This window comes from Erithacus rubecula (assembly GCF_903797595.1).
Source record: "Erithacus rubecula genome assembly, chromosome: 3".
NCBI classification, from domain to species: Eukaryota; Metazoa; Chordata; class Aves; order Passeriformes; family Muscicapidae; genus Erithacus; species Erithacus rubecula.
In genome coordinates this window covers 107,420,294-107,437,170 of record NC_136689.1, presented here as the reverse complement: position 1 = coordinate 107,437,170, position 16,877 = coordinate 107,420,294, and the positions used below count along the sequence as shown (strand labels likewise).

Below are 16,877 nucleotides of genomic sequence, written 5' to 3'. Positions count from 1 at the left end.
ACAAGCAATAGAAGAGTCAATGGGCAGAAACCAAGGCACAGGAAGTTCCACCTGAACGTGAGGAAGAACTTCTTTACTGTGTAGTGATGAGCACTAGAACATGTTTCTCAGAGAAGTTATGGAGTCCCCCTCACTGGAGATATTCCAGAACTGTCTGGGTGCAATCCTGTCGTGGTGCTCTAGGATGACCCTGCTTGAGCAGGGAGGTTGGACCAGATGACTGCAGCAGCCCCTTCCAACCTTTGTCATTCTGTGATTCTGTGAAACAAAATGAATTTATTTTATGTCCCGCACAGGCTGCTTCTGAAAAAGAGTTGCCTGAGAGAGGTACTGTTTTAGTCAGAAGAAAGGAGGCTCAGGGGAGACCTTACTGCTCTTTACAACTATCTGAAAGGAGGCTGTAGCCAGGTGGGGGTCAGTCTACCAGGTAACAAGTGACAGGATAGGAACAAATGGCCTGAGGTTGTGCCAGAGGAGGTTTAGATTGGATATTTGGAAAAATACCTTCATGAAAGAGGTTGTCAAGCATTGGAACAGGCTGTACAGACAAGCGGGAGAATCACCATCCCTGAAGTGTTCCAAAATGTGGGTGTGGCACTTGTGGACATGGTTTATTGATGGGCATGGCACTGCTGGGTTTGTGGTTGGGCTTGATAATTTTAGAGGTCTTTCCTAATCTAAATGATCCTGTGATTCTGTATAGATACAGGATCTAAACTTTATGTTCTGGAATTAAAGCAAATTAAAAGAGCAATTTTTGCTTCAGATTTGTTTTTGCTTTTTACACTGTTCTGTCATTCTGTAGGTGTGTTATATGTGATAATAAAATTTTACTTGAGAAGTGGTAATTGAAAGCTCACAAAATGCAATGAAAATGCTTTCCAGTCTTGCCCTCTTTTGTTTACTAAACCAAAGCTCTTGTCTTGTTTGATGCAATTCTTCTCATGGTTTCATTTTACCTCTTCATCTGTATTTAGTAAGGCCATAAGACCTTCATTTACTCTGTAAACCAAATTACTTCTATATAGAAGTAACTGTTCTTTCACTAATATTAATCTGTTGAATTAATTAGGATAATAGTCCCTCCTTGGAAGCAGTAAGGAATAGAGTGGCACGCCTTCTTGGATCTTTGGGAGGGCAGATTAACCACAACTTAATTACAGGTGAGTATGCTGTTGAAATTATTTATGTCTCTGCTGTCTCTCTTGAAAGCAGATTTCATTAAGGCCTCAACATCACTTTCATATACCTGGTTTTTGTTGTTCTCATTTAAACAAAATTACTTTTACTCAGTTCTAGAGTTTAGTAGAGCAGAAGTATTCACCAACTTAATATGGACTAGGGAAAGTGTTTAGGAAACTGAAGTTGAAAGCAAAAACCCGTGCATTTCAGTATATGGTTTTATTTATTCCACCCTTCACCTCTAGCTGCAAAGCCATTTTAAAACTGTGCCCCAGTTTGTCCTTATTTCAGTACTTACTTCAACCTCTACTACAGTTCTCAGTATTTAAGAACTGCAGTCATGAATTGTGTAAATCTCAACAAGCTTTTTCACTTGTGAGTTTAAGGTACATCATGCCTTTAGTATGTGTGGGTAGTAGAGTTCCATTTGGATGCTCCTCGAAAAAAACTGTTTTCTCCCTTGGTCTGTTCAGTACATGAACAAGCTTTATAATTTAAATATGAAATATCATACAATCTAATAAAATGGAAAACAGTAGTGTATCTGACCATGAGATTCAAGGGATGGATTCAACACAAAATTTAGTTAATCTAAAAATTAAATTAGTGTTGTGCAATTTTTTTCCTCCCTTTGCATGCTTATGTTTGTTTTTTCTGTCTTTACAATCAAATTTCTGCCAAGTCCTTCTCTGTTACTTACTGAAAAATACTCAGGGAAGTAACCTTATTCTCTGGAAATTAAATACAAAGTGTGGTCAGATTTTGTTTACCAAATTTACAAATATGGGAATATAGAGAGAGAAGGGAGTAAGCATGCCAGTTTTCCTTGGAGAATTTAGCTATAAGTAGCTGTAAATGTAGTCATTTTCTGTGCATTTGCCAAAGTCGGTGTGTTGGATCTTCTTGTCTGATTGACCTTAAATAATTTTCTGTAACAGCAGGAGACAACTGCTTTATGATGGTTGTCTTACAGAAGTATTTTAAATCAAGTGTGATTCAATGTCTTCTGGATTTGTCTCCAGACTTAAACTGTTTTGAAACTGGAGTTTGCTGCAACTCTCAACTGAAATGCTGACCACAATTTTTTCAGTGAGCAATTATATATAAGGTGTTAACATTGCATGGCAATCTAACTCAAGTTGGAAGATTACAGATTTTTTTGACCTAAGTAAATACTTGTTCTATATATATTGTATTAAGCTTGTTTTTATCTTTCAAATGCATCAGCTACCTCTGCAGAAGAGATGATGAAGAAATGTGTATCCTGGGACACTGAGAAGCGCCTGAGCTTTGCTGTACCATTTGCAGATATGAAGCCTGTCATCTACTTGGACTTATTTTTGCCTCATGTGACTGAACTGGCTCTTTCTGCAAGTGACAGGCAAACAAAAGTACTGATTTTTTTTTCCTAATATTTTGTTTTATGCTAGCTGATAGAATTGCATAAAATAATGTCTTCCTTGTTACTATAGACCTGTTTTCATTAATTCATAGGTAGCAATGTGCTGCTTTGGTACCCTTTCATGATTACACTATTCTGAGGGTTTACAAGCTAAAGAACAGAAGTTGCTATAAGCTCTGTCAGATAGCATTGTGCTTGATTGAACATAAAAATGAGTATTTTAAACTAGTGGATCTTTTTAATCTGGTGTTGTTTGGCCTCCTTCTCATGCCCAGCCTATGACCATGTGGGCTCAGTCCAGCAGAGTATTTAAGCAAATATTTTGGGGCTGTGCTGGGTGGGATGTTGATACCCAAAGAGGGTCAAGACAAAACATTAGGAAAAAGCCTAGTTAGAATGTGTGTAAATAATTTCCATGGTCATGATCTGTTCCTGGAATGGTGATTTAGCATAGGTGTGATTTCTCAATAACACACTTCATGTGACTTGCTCACTCCTGCCCACAGTTTTGTCTTCTCTGTGAAAGTATTGGATGCATAATCAAAGGGATTTTTAATTTCAGGTTGCAGCATGTGAGCTGCTGCATGGCATAGTCACATATATGTTGGGGAAAGCCTCTCAGATGCCAGAAGGATGTCAGGGTCCCCCACCTATGTACCATTTGCATAAGCGAGTATTTCCAGTACTGCTTCGTCTTGCTTGTGACATAGACCAGGTAAGCAGATTTATTTATATGAATTTTAGCTAGTTCAAATAGCTTTAAATTTGGGAATTAATTTAGAAGTGTTCTTAACATGCTGGGCTTTTGGTTTTTTTCCCAAATGAAAAGTATTTTGTAGGCTGAAATTCTATTCCAGGGATGGATCATCAGGATTTTGAGAGTGGGGTCGAAACCTTTTCGAATACTGGTTTCAAATACTTCTATAAAGCAGTGTAGTTCAGAGTACCTCAGAGGAGTGTACTGAGAGGCTCAGGTTTCATGGTTCACTGAGGGAGTTTGTGGCACTAACCCTCTTTATCACCATGTTTAATTTCTGTAGTCTTTCAGTAATAACATGATTGGAGGTGAAGCTGATTATTTTGATATAGTATGTGTGCAAAGCTACAATCACAGGAAAAGCATTTGGGATAGAATTTGTAGCTACCTCTTAGATACCTACAGATGATACATTTCATTCAAACATTTGAACTTGATATTTCTCCTCCTTTGCACAAAACAGGACACTGAACAGATAGGTTCATCTCCATTGAAATAACAGGTTTTTGTGCCTTTTGAGTCTGCTGTTTGGACCCTGGCATCCATATCTGTTTTCAGGTCAAAGGGATTTTGTGTTCTGTTAAAATAGACAGGAAGCTGTGTTACCAAGTTAGGTGAAACCTCTTTTGCTGGTGTGTGGCTGAGCATTAACCATAGGTAAATGATGTCTGGATTGGTCCAAGCCATAGGCATGGCACTTGAAGAATATGTATATGCATAAATAAGTGCATTTAGTGTTTCTTCCCTCCATGCTATAGTATGACAGTACTCAGGTTGATTTACAGGTAGAATTATTGAAATCCAGGAAGTTGGATTAATGGTAGTTATATTTTTAGATCTAAATATGGATTAAGAAGCGAACATTCCTGGTTTTCTTACTGTATATTGGCACATCAGTCTGTGGCATGCAGTTTTCTTTGTCTCAAAAGATATTACTGAAAGTAAGCTTGGAGGTTATTGAGGCTAGCTGGATAGAAAGCATCTAATCCATTTTAATTGTCTGGGGTTTTTTGATCTTTGATATGGGAATGTAATATGAAATGGTTTATTAATTTAATAGACCCTTTTTCAAAATACTGGTTTTTATTCTTACATATTAATAACAAAGTAGCATGGAAGTGTATAAATCCTAGAAACCTGGTTAACATTTGCTGTTTTCAGGTAGCAAGACAGTTGTATGAGCCTTTAGTCCTGCAACTCATTCACTGGTTTACCAACAACAAAAAATTTGAGAGTCAAGATACAGTGGCATTCTTGGAAGCTATCCTGGTAGGTCATAAGTCTTTCCTCTCTTTTTTCTGTGCCATGTGGCTTTATTTTTAACGAGCATCATTTTACTGCTGAAGCAACCAGGAACACTTGAACAGATAGAATGGTCCCTTAAAAATTTGAAAGAAAGAAAATATTATTTTCTAATAACCACTTAATATTTCTCAGCTGAGATTTTGATGATGTATTTCTTTCTTTGGCATTCTCAAAATGCAGATATATCATCTTCAGATAAATGCATCACTCTTTATCATCAATATGAACTAGGAACAACTGAAGCATGTTCACCATTCATCCCCCTGAATGCCTTTGTGTGCTTAATTTTTTTCTAAGTATCTTTGCCTTTACCAGGTGCAAAAGTTTTGCATTTAAAACTAGCTTTTGCACTGAGCAGAAATGGTTGGAGGCAAGGTAGGTCAAGAGGATTGGAGTATTTTTTTTTATGAAATTCAGTGTTGTTGCACCACTGCGACCTTCTTTGGCAGAGGAAACAGCCATCAGAAAATAAGGTGACTTAGACAAGACTCCTACACTGATAGCTGAGACAGGAATAGAAATCTAGATCTTTGAGCTGTAATTCAGCACTGTGAGGGCTGAAAGTTCTGCCCTTCCCTTGGACAGCAGTGAGTTTGAACTTTGTTAATTTCTGATAAACTGTGAGTACAGTTTTATAATTTGCAAACAATGCAATGAGATAAGCTGCTATAATACTGCACAATGGAATGGGTTTTTCTCATTCTTGAGCTCTAATAACTTTGTGTAATTCCAGAGTGGCATAGTTGATCCAGTTGACAGCACATTGAGAGATTTCTGTGGCCAGTGCATACGAGAATTCTTGAAGTGGTCTATCAAGCAGACAACACCGAGACAGCAGGAGGAAAGCCCAGCAAACACCAAATCTCTTTTTAAACGGTTGTACAGTCTTGCTCTTCACCCCAGTGCTTTCAAGAGGCTGGGTGCAGCACTTGCTTTTAACAGTATCTACAGAGAATTCAGGTGAGCAAGCAGAGCTTGAAATAGTAACTAACTTGGCCTTAAAAGTTCAGTGAGGTGAGGAGTTAATTGTACAGCTCAAATAGTCATCCACTGGCACTTATTCTATTAATGTATATGATAGCTGTAAAATTCAGTTACTCAGCTTATTTTTAGTAATAGTTTTGTTGTTTGGGCTGTCTGTGTGAAATGTATAAAAATAAATTTTCATCACAAGTTTATAGGAAGTTTTTTATGCCTTTTCAGGATGCTCAGAAAATTTCACTGCTATTTTTTAAACGGGTTTAGATGTATTTTTTTGTGCAAACATCTTTTGCAGTCTATTTCTACAATATTTATTTTGGTGGTTTTTAATTAGGATTTTACAATTAGGGCTTCTTCCACTCATGTTTCTCATGAATTTTTTTTCTGTTTTTTAAAGGGAAGAAAATTCTCTGGTGGAGCAGTTTGTATTTGAAGCACTGGTTGTTTTTCTGGAAAGCCTGGCTTTAGCACATACTGATGAGAAGTCATTAGGTGAGTATAGTTAATTAACATTGGAATGGAGAAAAAGTTACTTTGTTGAATATATAAAAAACCCCTGTAACTGTAAGAACATTTGCTTACTTTTGCAACAAAGGGAGAATTATTTTTCATTAACAGCAGAGAGGTCATTTGATATCTAGCTAGGAACTCTTTGAATCAACTCCTTGCAGTGTATAAAGGTGAAATATTTTGAGCCCAGGAGAAAAAACCTTGTCATATTTGCAATGATTTATAGTTTTGTAATAACACTAAAAATGCTGGTGGTGCTTTGGATTTGACTTGTGATTTTGCAGTTATATGGTGTAAAAAAAATGTAGCCTGATGAGAATCAATCTATTCTCATATAACAAACAAATGGCCCACAAATCATCATTTCAATATATTCTGTGGAATATTTTCACTATTTTGTGATACCTTTTCCTCATTGTCTTGTCATTCTTTACAACTGTATGTAGTTGTATAAAGAATCTGTGACCTCTTTCACAGTACTAATGATTTTTCAGTAAATCTTTTCTCTTTCTTTTTTTTATACTCTTTCATCTATTAATAATAATTAGAACATAAAGCCAAAATTAGTATAACAAAACTTAATTTCCTTCAGAGGAACAGTTCAGAATATGGTAGAAGTGTCCCCCAGAAATATTACTCACATGGGAAAATTTTACAGTTTCTCTAAGCGTGAGCACAGAAAGTAGAATGCACAGTTTGATATCAAAGACCTCAAGTTTGGCTCAGGTCAAGCTGGCTTGTCTGGTGTTTTGTGATTTGTTCTGCAACTTTGAACAATTTACTGTAGAAATACAGAGTAGTGGAGCTGGTAGACATTATCATCTGTATAAGTCTCTTGCACCATGTCTACAGTGCTATCTCAATTTATTTAACCAAATTACTGGCATTTTTTTAGAGGTGTCAATTCTCTCTCTCCCACAGGTACTGCCCAACAGTGCTGTGATGCCATAAATCACCTGAAGCGCATAATCAAGCACAAAGCACCTTCTCTGAACAAGGAAGGAAAACGGAGGGTACCACGGTCAGCTATCTGCATTTGTTTCCATATTGCATTTTAATAAACTTTATCTAATAGTAGTAATTCCATTAAATGCTTGGGATCCTGAGTGAGGACTTCATCCAACAACAGTTGCTGAAACAGGCCTCCTGATGTGTCTGTTGAACTACTGGTGGGAAAACACTGGACATGATATGAGAGGAGCATGATTGTTTATTCTAGCAAGGTGAACTTGATCTAGTTTAGCAAGAAGAGGCAGAAGAGCATGTTCCCCTCACAACAGTGTATATAATAACATTAGCACTGGTGCCACAAAGCAAGTATGTGGAGGAAACCTTTCTTACTGTTGTTAAATGTCACCAGAAGCAGGACAAGCTGCAATAGGATGATCAGCAATTAAAGAAGGGAATCAAAAAGATAAACAAAAATGGATTCAGGATCAGGACTGATGAAGCTCTGAGTCACCTAGCTGACCCTAGTTTGATCAGGAGGTTGGACTAGAGAGCTCCTTAGTTCCCTTTTTACCCAAATTATCATGTGATCTTAAAGAAACTGGCAAGTGGAGTTTAGATTTGGGTCACTGGTGTGGCATTTGATAAGCGGTGAGACTGGATGATTATGGGGATGGAGAAAAACTATGCAGGCTTATTTAAACTTTAATCTCCATTTTTCCTCTTTGAGTTGACCAAGAGAAGGGAAGATACCCGCTTCTGCATTTAAAATTGTTTCCCACAAGGACTATGCTTTGGGGATCCCAAGTAGAGTGAGGAGAAGGGAAAGTAGTGTCAGACATGATGGTGGATGAGCTTTCTTGTAGTGCAGATGGGCTGATGTTCAGTTGATAAAAGGGATTCACAGTGCTCCTGAAACATTTTGATTTTTTTCAACTGAAAGACTATTGCTTCTTGGCAGATGTCAAGAGGACTTAATCCCTAATATTTTTGTGCAGGGGATTCCCAGCTACTAAATCCGTTTGTCTTCAGGACATTGTCATGTGGCTGTTAGTGCAGTGTGGACGACCCCAGACAGAGTGCCGGCATAAAGCCATGGAGCTCTTCTATGAATTTGTTCCTTTATTACCAGGTATTTTAGGTCACAGTGTACTGTTATCTTTGCTTTCTATATCCTGTGTATGCCTTCCCTCTGTGTTTTCTATGCAGGGCAGTAATTGCTTGTAAATATCTGTTCACTCAGCATTGTTAAATAGAAACTGAGTTGTTGCTTATATTGCAAAATGAGTATTCTAAGAACCTCAGGGTTTGAGGGATGTTTTTGGACATAGAAGAGGCTTTTATTGCAGTCTTACTTCAACGCCCAAAACTACTGTTGTGTATCCAGCTTAAAAAAGCAGAATGTGTGTTGGGGAACTGTGAATGTCTTAAAAATTCGCCTCTTCCTTATGGAAGGAAGAGAAATATAGGAATTTTAGGAATGCGACCGTGGCTAAAACAGAACCAATACCTTCTCTGCTAGAAGACGCAATTTGAATCACAAAGTTGTTAGTACATTTTCCTCTAGTTCCTTGCTAGTTTGAAATGTGTTTTTCCTAGAAAATCCATATATCTGTTTCTGTTTCTGTCAGGAAACAAGTCTCAATCTTCTTGGCTGGCTGACACTCTAAAAGACAGAGATGTTTCTTTCCTTATTAACAAATTTGAAGGAGGGGGCACCGATGCTAAAAGTCCATCTGGAATCCTTTCTCAGCCAACTCTCCATGGCATGCAGGACCCCTTCAGTTTACAGGCTGTCATGCAGTGGATGGACATGTTCTTAGCAGCACTGGATTGCTACAATACATTCTTTGAGCTGCAGATGATCAAACCTTATGAAGTACTGGGTGAGTGATTAACTGTTGCATTAGGTTCATTCATGTGTTATGCAAAGCCCACCCAAAATGAGTTTTTAACTTGGAATTTAAGCTCTTTTCTCAAATGTAGAATGGATGGTTTTACCAACTCTCACAAAGTTTTCCAAAGACAGTGCAGGAGCAGAGAGGTCATTCTTCCCCTGTACTCAACACTGGTGAGGTCACACCCTGTGTGCTGTGTCCAGTTCTGTCCCCTCAGTTTAGGAAGGACATTGAGATGCTTGACCACGTCCAGAAGAGGCAACAAGGCTGGTGAGGGGCTTGGGACACAAAACCCTGTGAGGAATGACTGAGGGAGCTGGGAGTGTTTAGCCTGGAGAAAAGGAGGCTCAGAGGTGACCTTGTCACTCTACAACTCCCTGAAAGGTGGCTGTGGTCAGGTGGGGGTTGGTCTCTTTCTCCAGGCAGCAACTGGCAGAACCAGAGGACAGTCTTAGGCTGTGCCAAGGGAAATACAGGTTGGCTATTAGGAAAAGGTTTTTTACAGAAAGAGTGATAAAATACTAGAATGGTCTGCCTGGGGATGTGGTGGGGTCCCAAACCCTGGACGTGGCACTTGGTGCCATGTTCTAGTTGAGATGTTAGGGCATGGGTTGGACTCAATTATTTGAAGGTCTCTTCCAACCATTCTGTTGATCATTCTGATCATGACTCTGTGATTTCAATTTAGTGTAATTTTTTTCTAGGTGTAAATGAAAGTTCCGTGTTCTTGGAAGCTGTGCAGTTCTTCCTTGACACTATTGCTTTGCATGACATCCACGCAGCAGAGCAGTGCTTTGATTGCAGCTCCAAAGGCAGCATGTTCAGCCCTCAGGAAAGGGACATGTACAACTACAGCAAGTGCACCATCATAGTCCGGGTCATGGAGTTTGTCACCGTCATCCTGGAAACCTGCCAGCAGGATTTCTGGAAGGTAGGCCCTGAAATCTGTAGTGGATAAAATACACAGATTTTATATGTAGTTAAATATACATGTTCTGTATATGGAGTATTTGCAGTGTATGATTCCTGATGGTATTAAATGTGTGAAGGTGGTAGAAAGAATTGACACTATCTGCCTTTCTTGAATTCAGTATAGATATTCAAGTTCCTCTGTTTGCCTTTCTCTTGTCTCTCTATTGGTCTCTCTATTTAATGCAATGTAAGCTATATTTAACTCTATAAAGTATAATACTTATGAGTCTCTTAGGAAATTTACATTGCAAAGTTTAGTTCTGAGACTGTGATGGTCTCATCAGCAAATCTCTGATAGTATGTACAGAGATGTACATCAGGATTTACAGGTGTATAGTCAAGACTGCAACAGGCCTATGTGGTTTAAGAGATCTAACTTGCAGTTTGGTGGGATAGCATATCCTATGTCTGTGTTTATAGATACCTAATTTCTCTGAATTTGCATAAATGATTGAAAGTCAGGCATTTCAGTAGAGAAAATCAGTGAGAATAAGTACTGTTTCATGTTTTGTTTCATTTGAGTTAGGATTAATGGTAAGTTATGAATAATTAAATACAGCAATCTGAATAAATTTTTCAAGTTTTTATATTTTTTTTTTTTTTCTTTCTAGGTGCTTGAGAAGGAAATGCTCAATGCAAGCTTTATAGAGCTTGTGGTGATGACAGTGTGTGATCCATCACACGTAGGCTTTAACACAGCTGATGTGCAAGTCATGAAAAACCTCCCAGATATCTCAGTAAGACTCATGAAAGCTCTGATGAAATCTCCCTATCAGGAGTCTTTGAAACTGTGCATTAAAAAAAGAATCACACCGCAGAGGTAAGTTGGGACTTTTTGGTAAGCATGAATTCAGAGCAAACTTTCACTGTGAGAAACAGAAACTAAATACTGTTGTCTGTGGATGCACTAATGTAACATTATTGCTTCTCTTTCCTCTCTAGCCTTGAGGACCTTTTTTCTGTTGATCTGTTTAACTCAGAGGCACGTTTGGATCAAGTTAGACTTCGTGCTGTCCTTTCTGCCTGCAAGCAACTCCAGAAATCTGGTCTGCTTCATTCTGTTCTTCACAGTCAGGTAATTATTAATACAGAAAATAATAGTGAATACTTGTACATTGTAAAGAGTTTTTCCTGTGTAAAACACCAGGATGAAAACAGAGAACAGATCAGATTAAGTTGTTTAAAATGAGATCAACAATGAAGATCTAGTATTGAATGGGATCAAAAATAAATGTTTAATAGTTATTCTACAAATCTGAGTAGCACAATACTGAGGCTTGAACAACCTTTATAATTGTGTTAGTCTTTCTCTGGTTGGCTCCAGACTATGGAAATCAGAATGTAGGTTCTCTTAATTTCTTTTAAATGAGCTTTGCTAGACTGAAAGCTCAAAAAATCAGGATTAACTATCCTATAAAGGAGGCAATTTTTAACAACTTTTACACAGAGACCATTCAAAGTAATGAGGGAAATTAGAAAAGAAATATTTCCTGACTAATAAGAAGCAATATAGTAGGTCTGACCTGCAGGAAAACAGGATAGAGACCCCTGAAGTGTGAGGATGTTGACTATGTTACTCAAATTCCTTCCACTAAGTTTCTGATTGTAGTAAATGTCTTCTTAGGGCAATGGAAGGAACAGGTTATGCAACAGTCACAGAGACAGAATTTGTGAATGAGGTTGTAACAAGGCTGAGCAATGCTAACAAGTAACAAAATATTTAATTTCTGTGTGCTATCCTTTCTTTATATCAACAAAATCTAGACCTGTGGTTGCAATATATTGATAATCAGATGAGCTGAATTTGTGTCCCACCCATCCTGGCTTAGCTGTTTTACTTCTGTAGTCAAGTAAAGCTGAAAAGGTGGAGGAGGACCAGAATATTTTGAACATTTTCAAGTTATTTTTTATTTGTTCTTAACTTTGTACACAGTAGGGTTGTCTCATTTTAAATCTCATTTCTGAGTTAGGAAGGTGTGTTGTCATGGTATATTTGCATTGCTTTATAAGGAAATCATCTGGAGTTCAAGTGTTTTGATTAACTATACAGATGGATTGGAGGCCTTTTTTCAGCTTTTATTGATCATCACTTCTTTGTTGGTTTCCACAGGATGAAGGGTCTCATTTCTCAGTTGGCTCCAAGCTTCTTTCAGTTGTTTATAAAGGCATTGCACCTGGGGGTAAAAGGATCTCTCTTCCTTCCTTGGACATCAGCAGTAAGCAATTAGCTGATAGCCTTCTGCAGCTGGCCTTTGCTATTGATGGGCAGGTAGGATGTGGTTCTCCAGTTAAAATCCCTAAAATAAAATAAACAAAAGAAAAAAGTGTGGGATGGGAGCTTGACAAAAAAACTTGTATGTTTTTCTAAAAAATTTCTAAGTGAAATGTGATGTCCTTGAAATAATTCTTGTCTCTATACCTTGATTTTCAGTGTGAGGAGCTAGTAAGTCTGCTGTTGAACACAGTAGTTTTATCTGTGCCACTATCAGGAGCATCCCAGAACGACCTTATGAATTTCTCTCATGGTCAATATTTCTACAGCCTGTTCTCAGAAACCATCAATCAACAGCTACTGAAAAACCTGGATGTGGTCATAGTCCGTCTTATGGAATCATCTGTCAGCAATCCTCAAATGGTATTGGACTTACTCTTTAAAAGGACAGAGTCAAAAGGGAATATTAGAAGTAACAATTTTATTATTATTTTTAGAGTTGGAGTGTGTAGTAGGGGAAAAAGTGCATTTGGTTGAATTTCAGACAGCATTGCATTGATAGTTTTCAGTTTGACTTTCAGTTTTGTCTTGACCTACTGGTGCTACCATCACTATCTCTGGCAGCTTGACATCACTCTGTTCTCAGATCAAACTGAGTAGAAAGTGCTCTCTCTATCCTGAAATTTCAGGATGTCTTTGCACAGTACTTCAGATCAAAAATGTAATTTCAAAGGAGGACCCATTTACTGTGCTTTGCTTTTCATTGCAGAATGGTCCCAAAGCATGTGACTTTCATTTGTTTTGGATAAAATGAAACAGAAAAAAAAAAACTCCAACTACTAATAGGAGTTTAATCCACAGGGCTAGGGTAGAGCTAGATCAGAGTATTAAAATGAGAGATGTACACACACACAAAACCCTCCTGAGCTGAAATAAATATGGGATACTTTGTCATGTACTCACTCTCAGCACTGCTTGTTTGGCTCAACAGACTTCTTCCTGTTTGTCTACAGCACTTATAGAACTCAGTGCCATGAAGGAAACTTAGAACTGAGAAGTCTTCCTTCAGGACTTCTGACAAACAGAAGGGTCAAAAAGATCAAAAATCTGCTTTTCCTTTTGATTAAAAAGATGCTCAGCAGAGTAGAATCATCCTTTAAAAATAATTGGCTCTTTTATAATCCTAAATGTTATGCTTAGAATGCTGCATCCAAGTAGTAGTTTAAAAGACTTGCAGCATCGTTTTTGGCGACAGCAAAAATTGTTTAATTAGACTGTAGAGGAATATTTGTGTTTTAATAAGCTATTTCTGGTGATGATTATCTAGTGTTTCCTGTGTTGAGCATGCTGCAATACATTAATTCTTTCAAGTGTATCTGATAGATGATAATGACTGTTTGTTTTTGAAGGGATTTCAAGCATACTTAGTTCATTCATGCTGTGCAAAGATTATTTTTCTTTTCAAAATGGATGTGAATATGTTAGACTGTGTGCTATTTTTCTACTTCACACTATGTTAAATTATCAAGTATTGATCTTTATTCTGGATTATAATTTATTTCTCCAAATATACACAAAGGCATCAGAACTAATTGCTGCATTGTACTCTGAAACAGGAGTAAATTGGAGAGATGTGGGACTTTTTTTTTTTGAGAAGGATGTTTTTAATTTCCTGCAGACACCTTTCTTCTGCATCCTTTTGAGATTTAAATCTACCATTGCATTGTGATGCTTCTTTTTTATGACTGCCCATACCACTGAAGTGATTCTATCATCCTTTCATTTGGCATGCAAGAATCTTGCCTGTTGCTTTTCCTTGCAGGTTGGGAGCATTTTGAATGGCATGTTAGATCAGAGCTTTAGGGACCGTGCAGTGCGCAAGCAGCAAGGAGCAAGACTGGTGACAGCTGTGCTGAGAAACTGGGAGAAGCTGCAATGCTGGTGGGCCAAAGGTTCATCTACTGAGAGCAAAATGGCAATCTTGACCCTGCTGGCAAAAGTTCTGCAGGTGTGTACTGCTTTATAAAATTCAGGTGACCTTTCTAGTTCTGTAGGGATTGCATCGTGTTTTCAAGGAACAGTATTCAAGTCAAATGTTTTATGTTGGGGAAAATTAAAAAAAAAAAAAAGGTAATGTTAGAATCTGGGTGTTTTTATTAGCAAAGTACAAAAAAAGTTTGGGGCAGGTGAAAATTACTTGATGTGTAATAAAGGTATGTGTTAGCATACAGAGTGTGAACTGTATTGCTGTATTAGGTGTCAGTGAAATGACCAGTAGGAAATTTGGCTTTCAGAAGGAGATTAATATTTTTTTGTATTGAGAAATACCCAACATTATGATTCTGTGTGTACTGTGTAGGAGCTTTTATAGCTCTTCTTTTAAAACCAAAATCACTCTGTATGTGCTTTCTGTTATTCAGTGGAGATTTGGAAATAAATAATTCTATAGGTCAAGGGCTTTTTATTATTCTTTAATACAAATCTCTTTTAACTAGTTAAAAAAAACTCAAACTAATTTTTTTATTTCTTCTGTCTTTCCAGATAGACTCTTCAGTTTCTTTCAATACCAATCATGAGGCATTTACAGCTGTTTTTAATACCTATACCAGTCTACTTACTGATCAGGATTTAGGCTTAAATCTTAAGGTAAATTGCTCACTTCAACAGATTCCCTACTCTCCCCAGATGAGAATGTTAATTGTTCATGGAATTCTCTGGTTTTTTTGGCTTAATTTTTTATCATGGACTTGTGGGTTTTTATTCTTCTGTTCAACACCCTAAAACTTGTAAATCATCCTTTTTGTTCTTCAGACAGAAGGCACTATCACAGATGCTATGCTTTGGTTTAGGGTGCTCTTTTTTTCCCTTGCTCAGAAGAAAGGAATGTAATTGTTAGGGAAAAAAAATCAGCATCAGTTGCAACTTGTCTTGAATTCCTGAGTGTTCATTTGAGAAATGACAGCTAATCAGGCTTTTAGCAAGGAGCAGCATTTCCTACAGGTCTGGTTATGAACACTTGTCATGATTTTAATGTCCATGTCTGCAAGTATGAGACCAGTACTAATGGAGTAGCTGCTATATGCAGCTTGGTCAGGAGAGGGAGATAAAGTACTGCAGAGTGAAAGTGGGAGTTACAAAAGACACTGGTTGGACTAGAGTAATAAAATATTTTGTACTTATGAAAGTTCTGTGTAGTAGCTTCTCAGCCAGCCTGCCTTTAATTAGGCAGAGTTTTGTACTTGCCTGTGCATTCAAAATAAAGTTTGGGGTGTTGCTTTAGCTACAAGGTGGTGCATTAAATCAGTGACTTGTGTGAAAATGCTTGCTTAAAAGACCAATGAGCTATTATTCATAGCTATGTCAGGCACGAGATATTAATTAGCTTTAACTCTCACTCGGTAGTGGCATGAGAGTTAAAAGCTGTTTTCTGATCCAGCAGCTGGAAAGAAGAGCAGCTACATAACATTTTTATTAGTACACTGGGCTGCTGAATCAGTAAGAATAGCCACTGGTGCTGTTTCATGGTCCTATTCAGCTTGCTTCATAGTTGGGAAACAACTTATTTTTTTAGTGTGAAACTGTACCTTTATGTTTGCTTTTTTTTTTTTTCTTCAGGGCCAAGCAGTGATAATTCTCCCGTTCTTCACTAATTTGACAGCAGAGAGGCTTAATGACCTTAAGAATGCTCTGGATCAACTTGTAGCTTTCAATTTTCCCATGAGGTCTGATGAGTTTCCCAAAGGAACCTTGAAGCACAGTAACTATGTAGACTGCACTAAGAAGGTGAGTATTTGTAACAAATACATAATTAAAATTGAACAAAAGTTCTGGAAACAATGTTTCACAGGATCTGGAATTAAAGAGAGATTCTTGGTTCACATGAGATCACCTTCTCTATTTCTGAGTTGTCTTTATCCAGAAATTGAACCCAAGAAGCACACATTCGATAAGCACACACTTCTGTGCATCTGCTTCTGATCAGTATTAAAAAATAATGCATCTTAGATTTAAGTGATTTGATTCAATGTGACTTTTCATGTTACATGTTGCTTCTTCTTCAGTTTTTAGATGCATTAGAATTGTCTCAAAGTCCAATGTTGTTGCAACTGATGACAGAAATCCTCTGCAGGGACCACAGACATTTCATGGAGGACTTATTTCAAGCCAGCTTCAAAAGAATTTCCAGAAGGTAGGTTTAGTCCACTAGATTTTGTGCTTGGTCTCATTGAATTTTTGCTGAAGCAAACGTGCTTCTTGCATTTTATTGTCCTTATAATAGTGATGATTTGCACTAAGAAGTTTTATGTAATAGTTTTGATTCAGATTTTCCTTTTGTCTTCTAATTTTAAATGTATTTTCCAAGTGTGAACAAGTGACATCCATTTTCAGATTACACTTCAAGTGCCTGTGCAGATTTGGAAAGCCCACTGTAAAAAAACTTGGTCTGAGAGAATCCAGTTGACATTAGTACTTGTTTGTTACATATTTGCTACCCCTGTATAACCACATGATCTCTTAAGTTGATAACTTAAGGGAATTAATTTCTTAAACCTTTTTGAAAATAAAACAATGCTCTTATTTAATTGAATAATTCCAGGGTGGTAAATTGTAGACTTAAACCTGCTCTGTCCACAGAAGAGGTATTCAGTATCTCTTCCAAAACCAACATTCCAATTTTTGATGGGCTGTTGAGTAGTGACTCTTGTGGAG

The 16,877-nt window shown here is 37.5% G+C and overlaps 1 protein-coding gene across 3 annotated transcripts in view; it reads left to right on the top strand.

Moving 5' to 3' along the window:
* Positions 1 to 16,877, top strand: part of PRKDC (protein kinase, DNA-activated, catalytic subunit) — a gene marked incomplete at its 5' end in the record, with an annotated part of 81,230 nt that overhangs the window by 18,523 nt on the left and 45,830 nt on the right. For all 3 annotated transcript variants that reach the window (XR_013773515.1, XM_079299378.1, XM_079299377.1), the window contains 18 exons: positions 1,073 to 1,163; positions 2,410 to 2,573; positions 3,147 to 3,299; positions 4,503 to 4,610; positions 5,380 to 5,606; positions 6,025 to 6,119; positions 7,059 to 7,158; positions 8,084 to 8,217; positions 8,717 to 8,971; positions 9,688 to 9,914; positions 10,567 to 10,775; positions 10,898 to 11,030; positions 12,066 to 12,224; positions 12,387 to 12,590; positions 13,990 to 14,175; positions 14,709 to 14,813; positions 15,783 to 15,950; positions 16,229 to 16,356. Coding sequence is in view for 2 of the 3 variants with exons in the window: in XM_079299378.1 (XP_079155504.1) it covers positions 1,073 to 1,163; positions 2,410 to 2,573; positions 3,147 to 3,299; positions 4,503 to 4,610; positions 5,380 to 5,606; positions 6,025 to 6,119; positions 7,059 to 7,158; positions 8,084 to 8,217; positions 8,717 to 8,971; positions 9,688 to 9,914; positions 10,567 to 10,775; positions 10,898 to 11,030; positions 12,066 to 12,224; positions 12,387 to 12,590; positions 13,990 to 14,175; positions 14,709 to 14,813; positions 15,783 to 15,950; positions 16,229 to 16,356 (2,846 nt within the window). The remainder of the gene's footprint in view (positions 1 to 1,072; positions 1,164 to 2,409; positions 2,574 to 3,146; positions 3,300 to 4,502; positions 4,611 to 5,379; positions 5,607 to 6,024; positions 6,120 to 7,058; positions 7,159 to 8,083; positions 8,218 to 8,716; positions 8,972 to 9,687; positions 9,915 to 10,566; positions 10,776 to 10,897; positions 11,031 to 12,065; positions 12,225 to 12,386; positions 12,591 to 13,989; positions 14,176 to 14,708; positions 14,814 to 15,782; positions 15,951 to 16,228; positions 16,357 to 16,877) is intronic.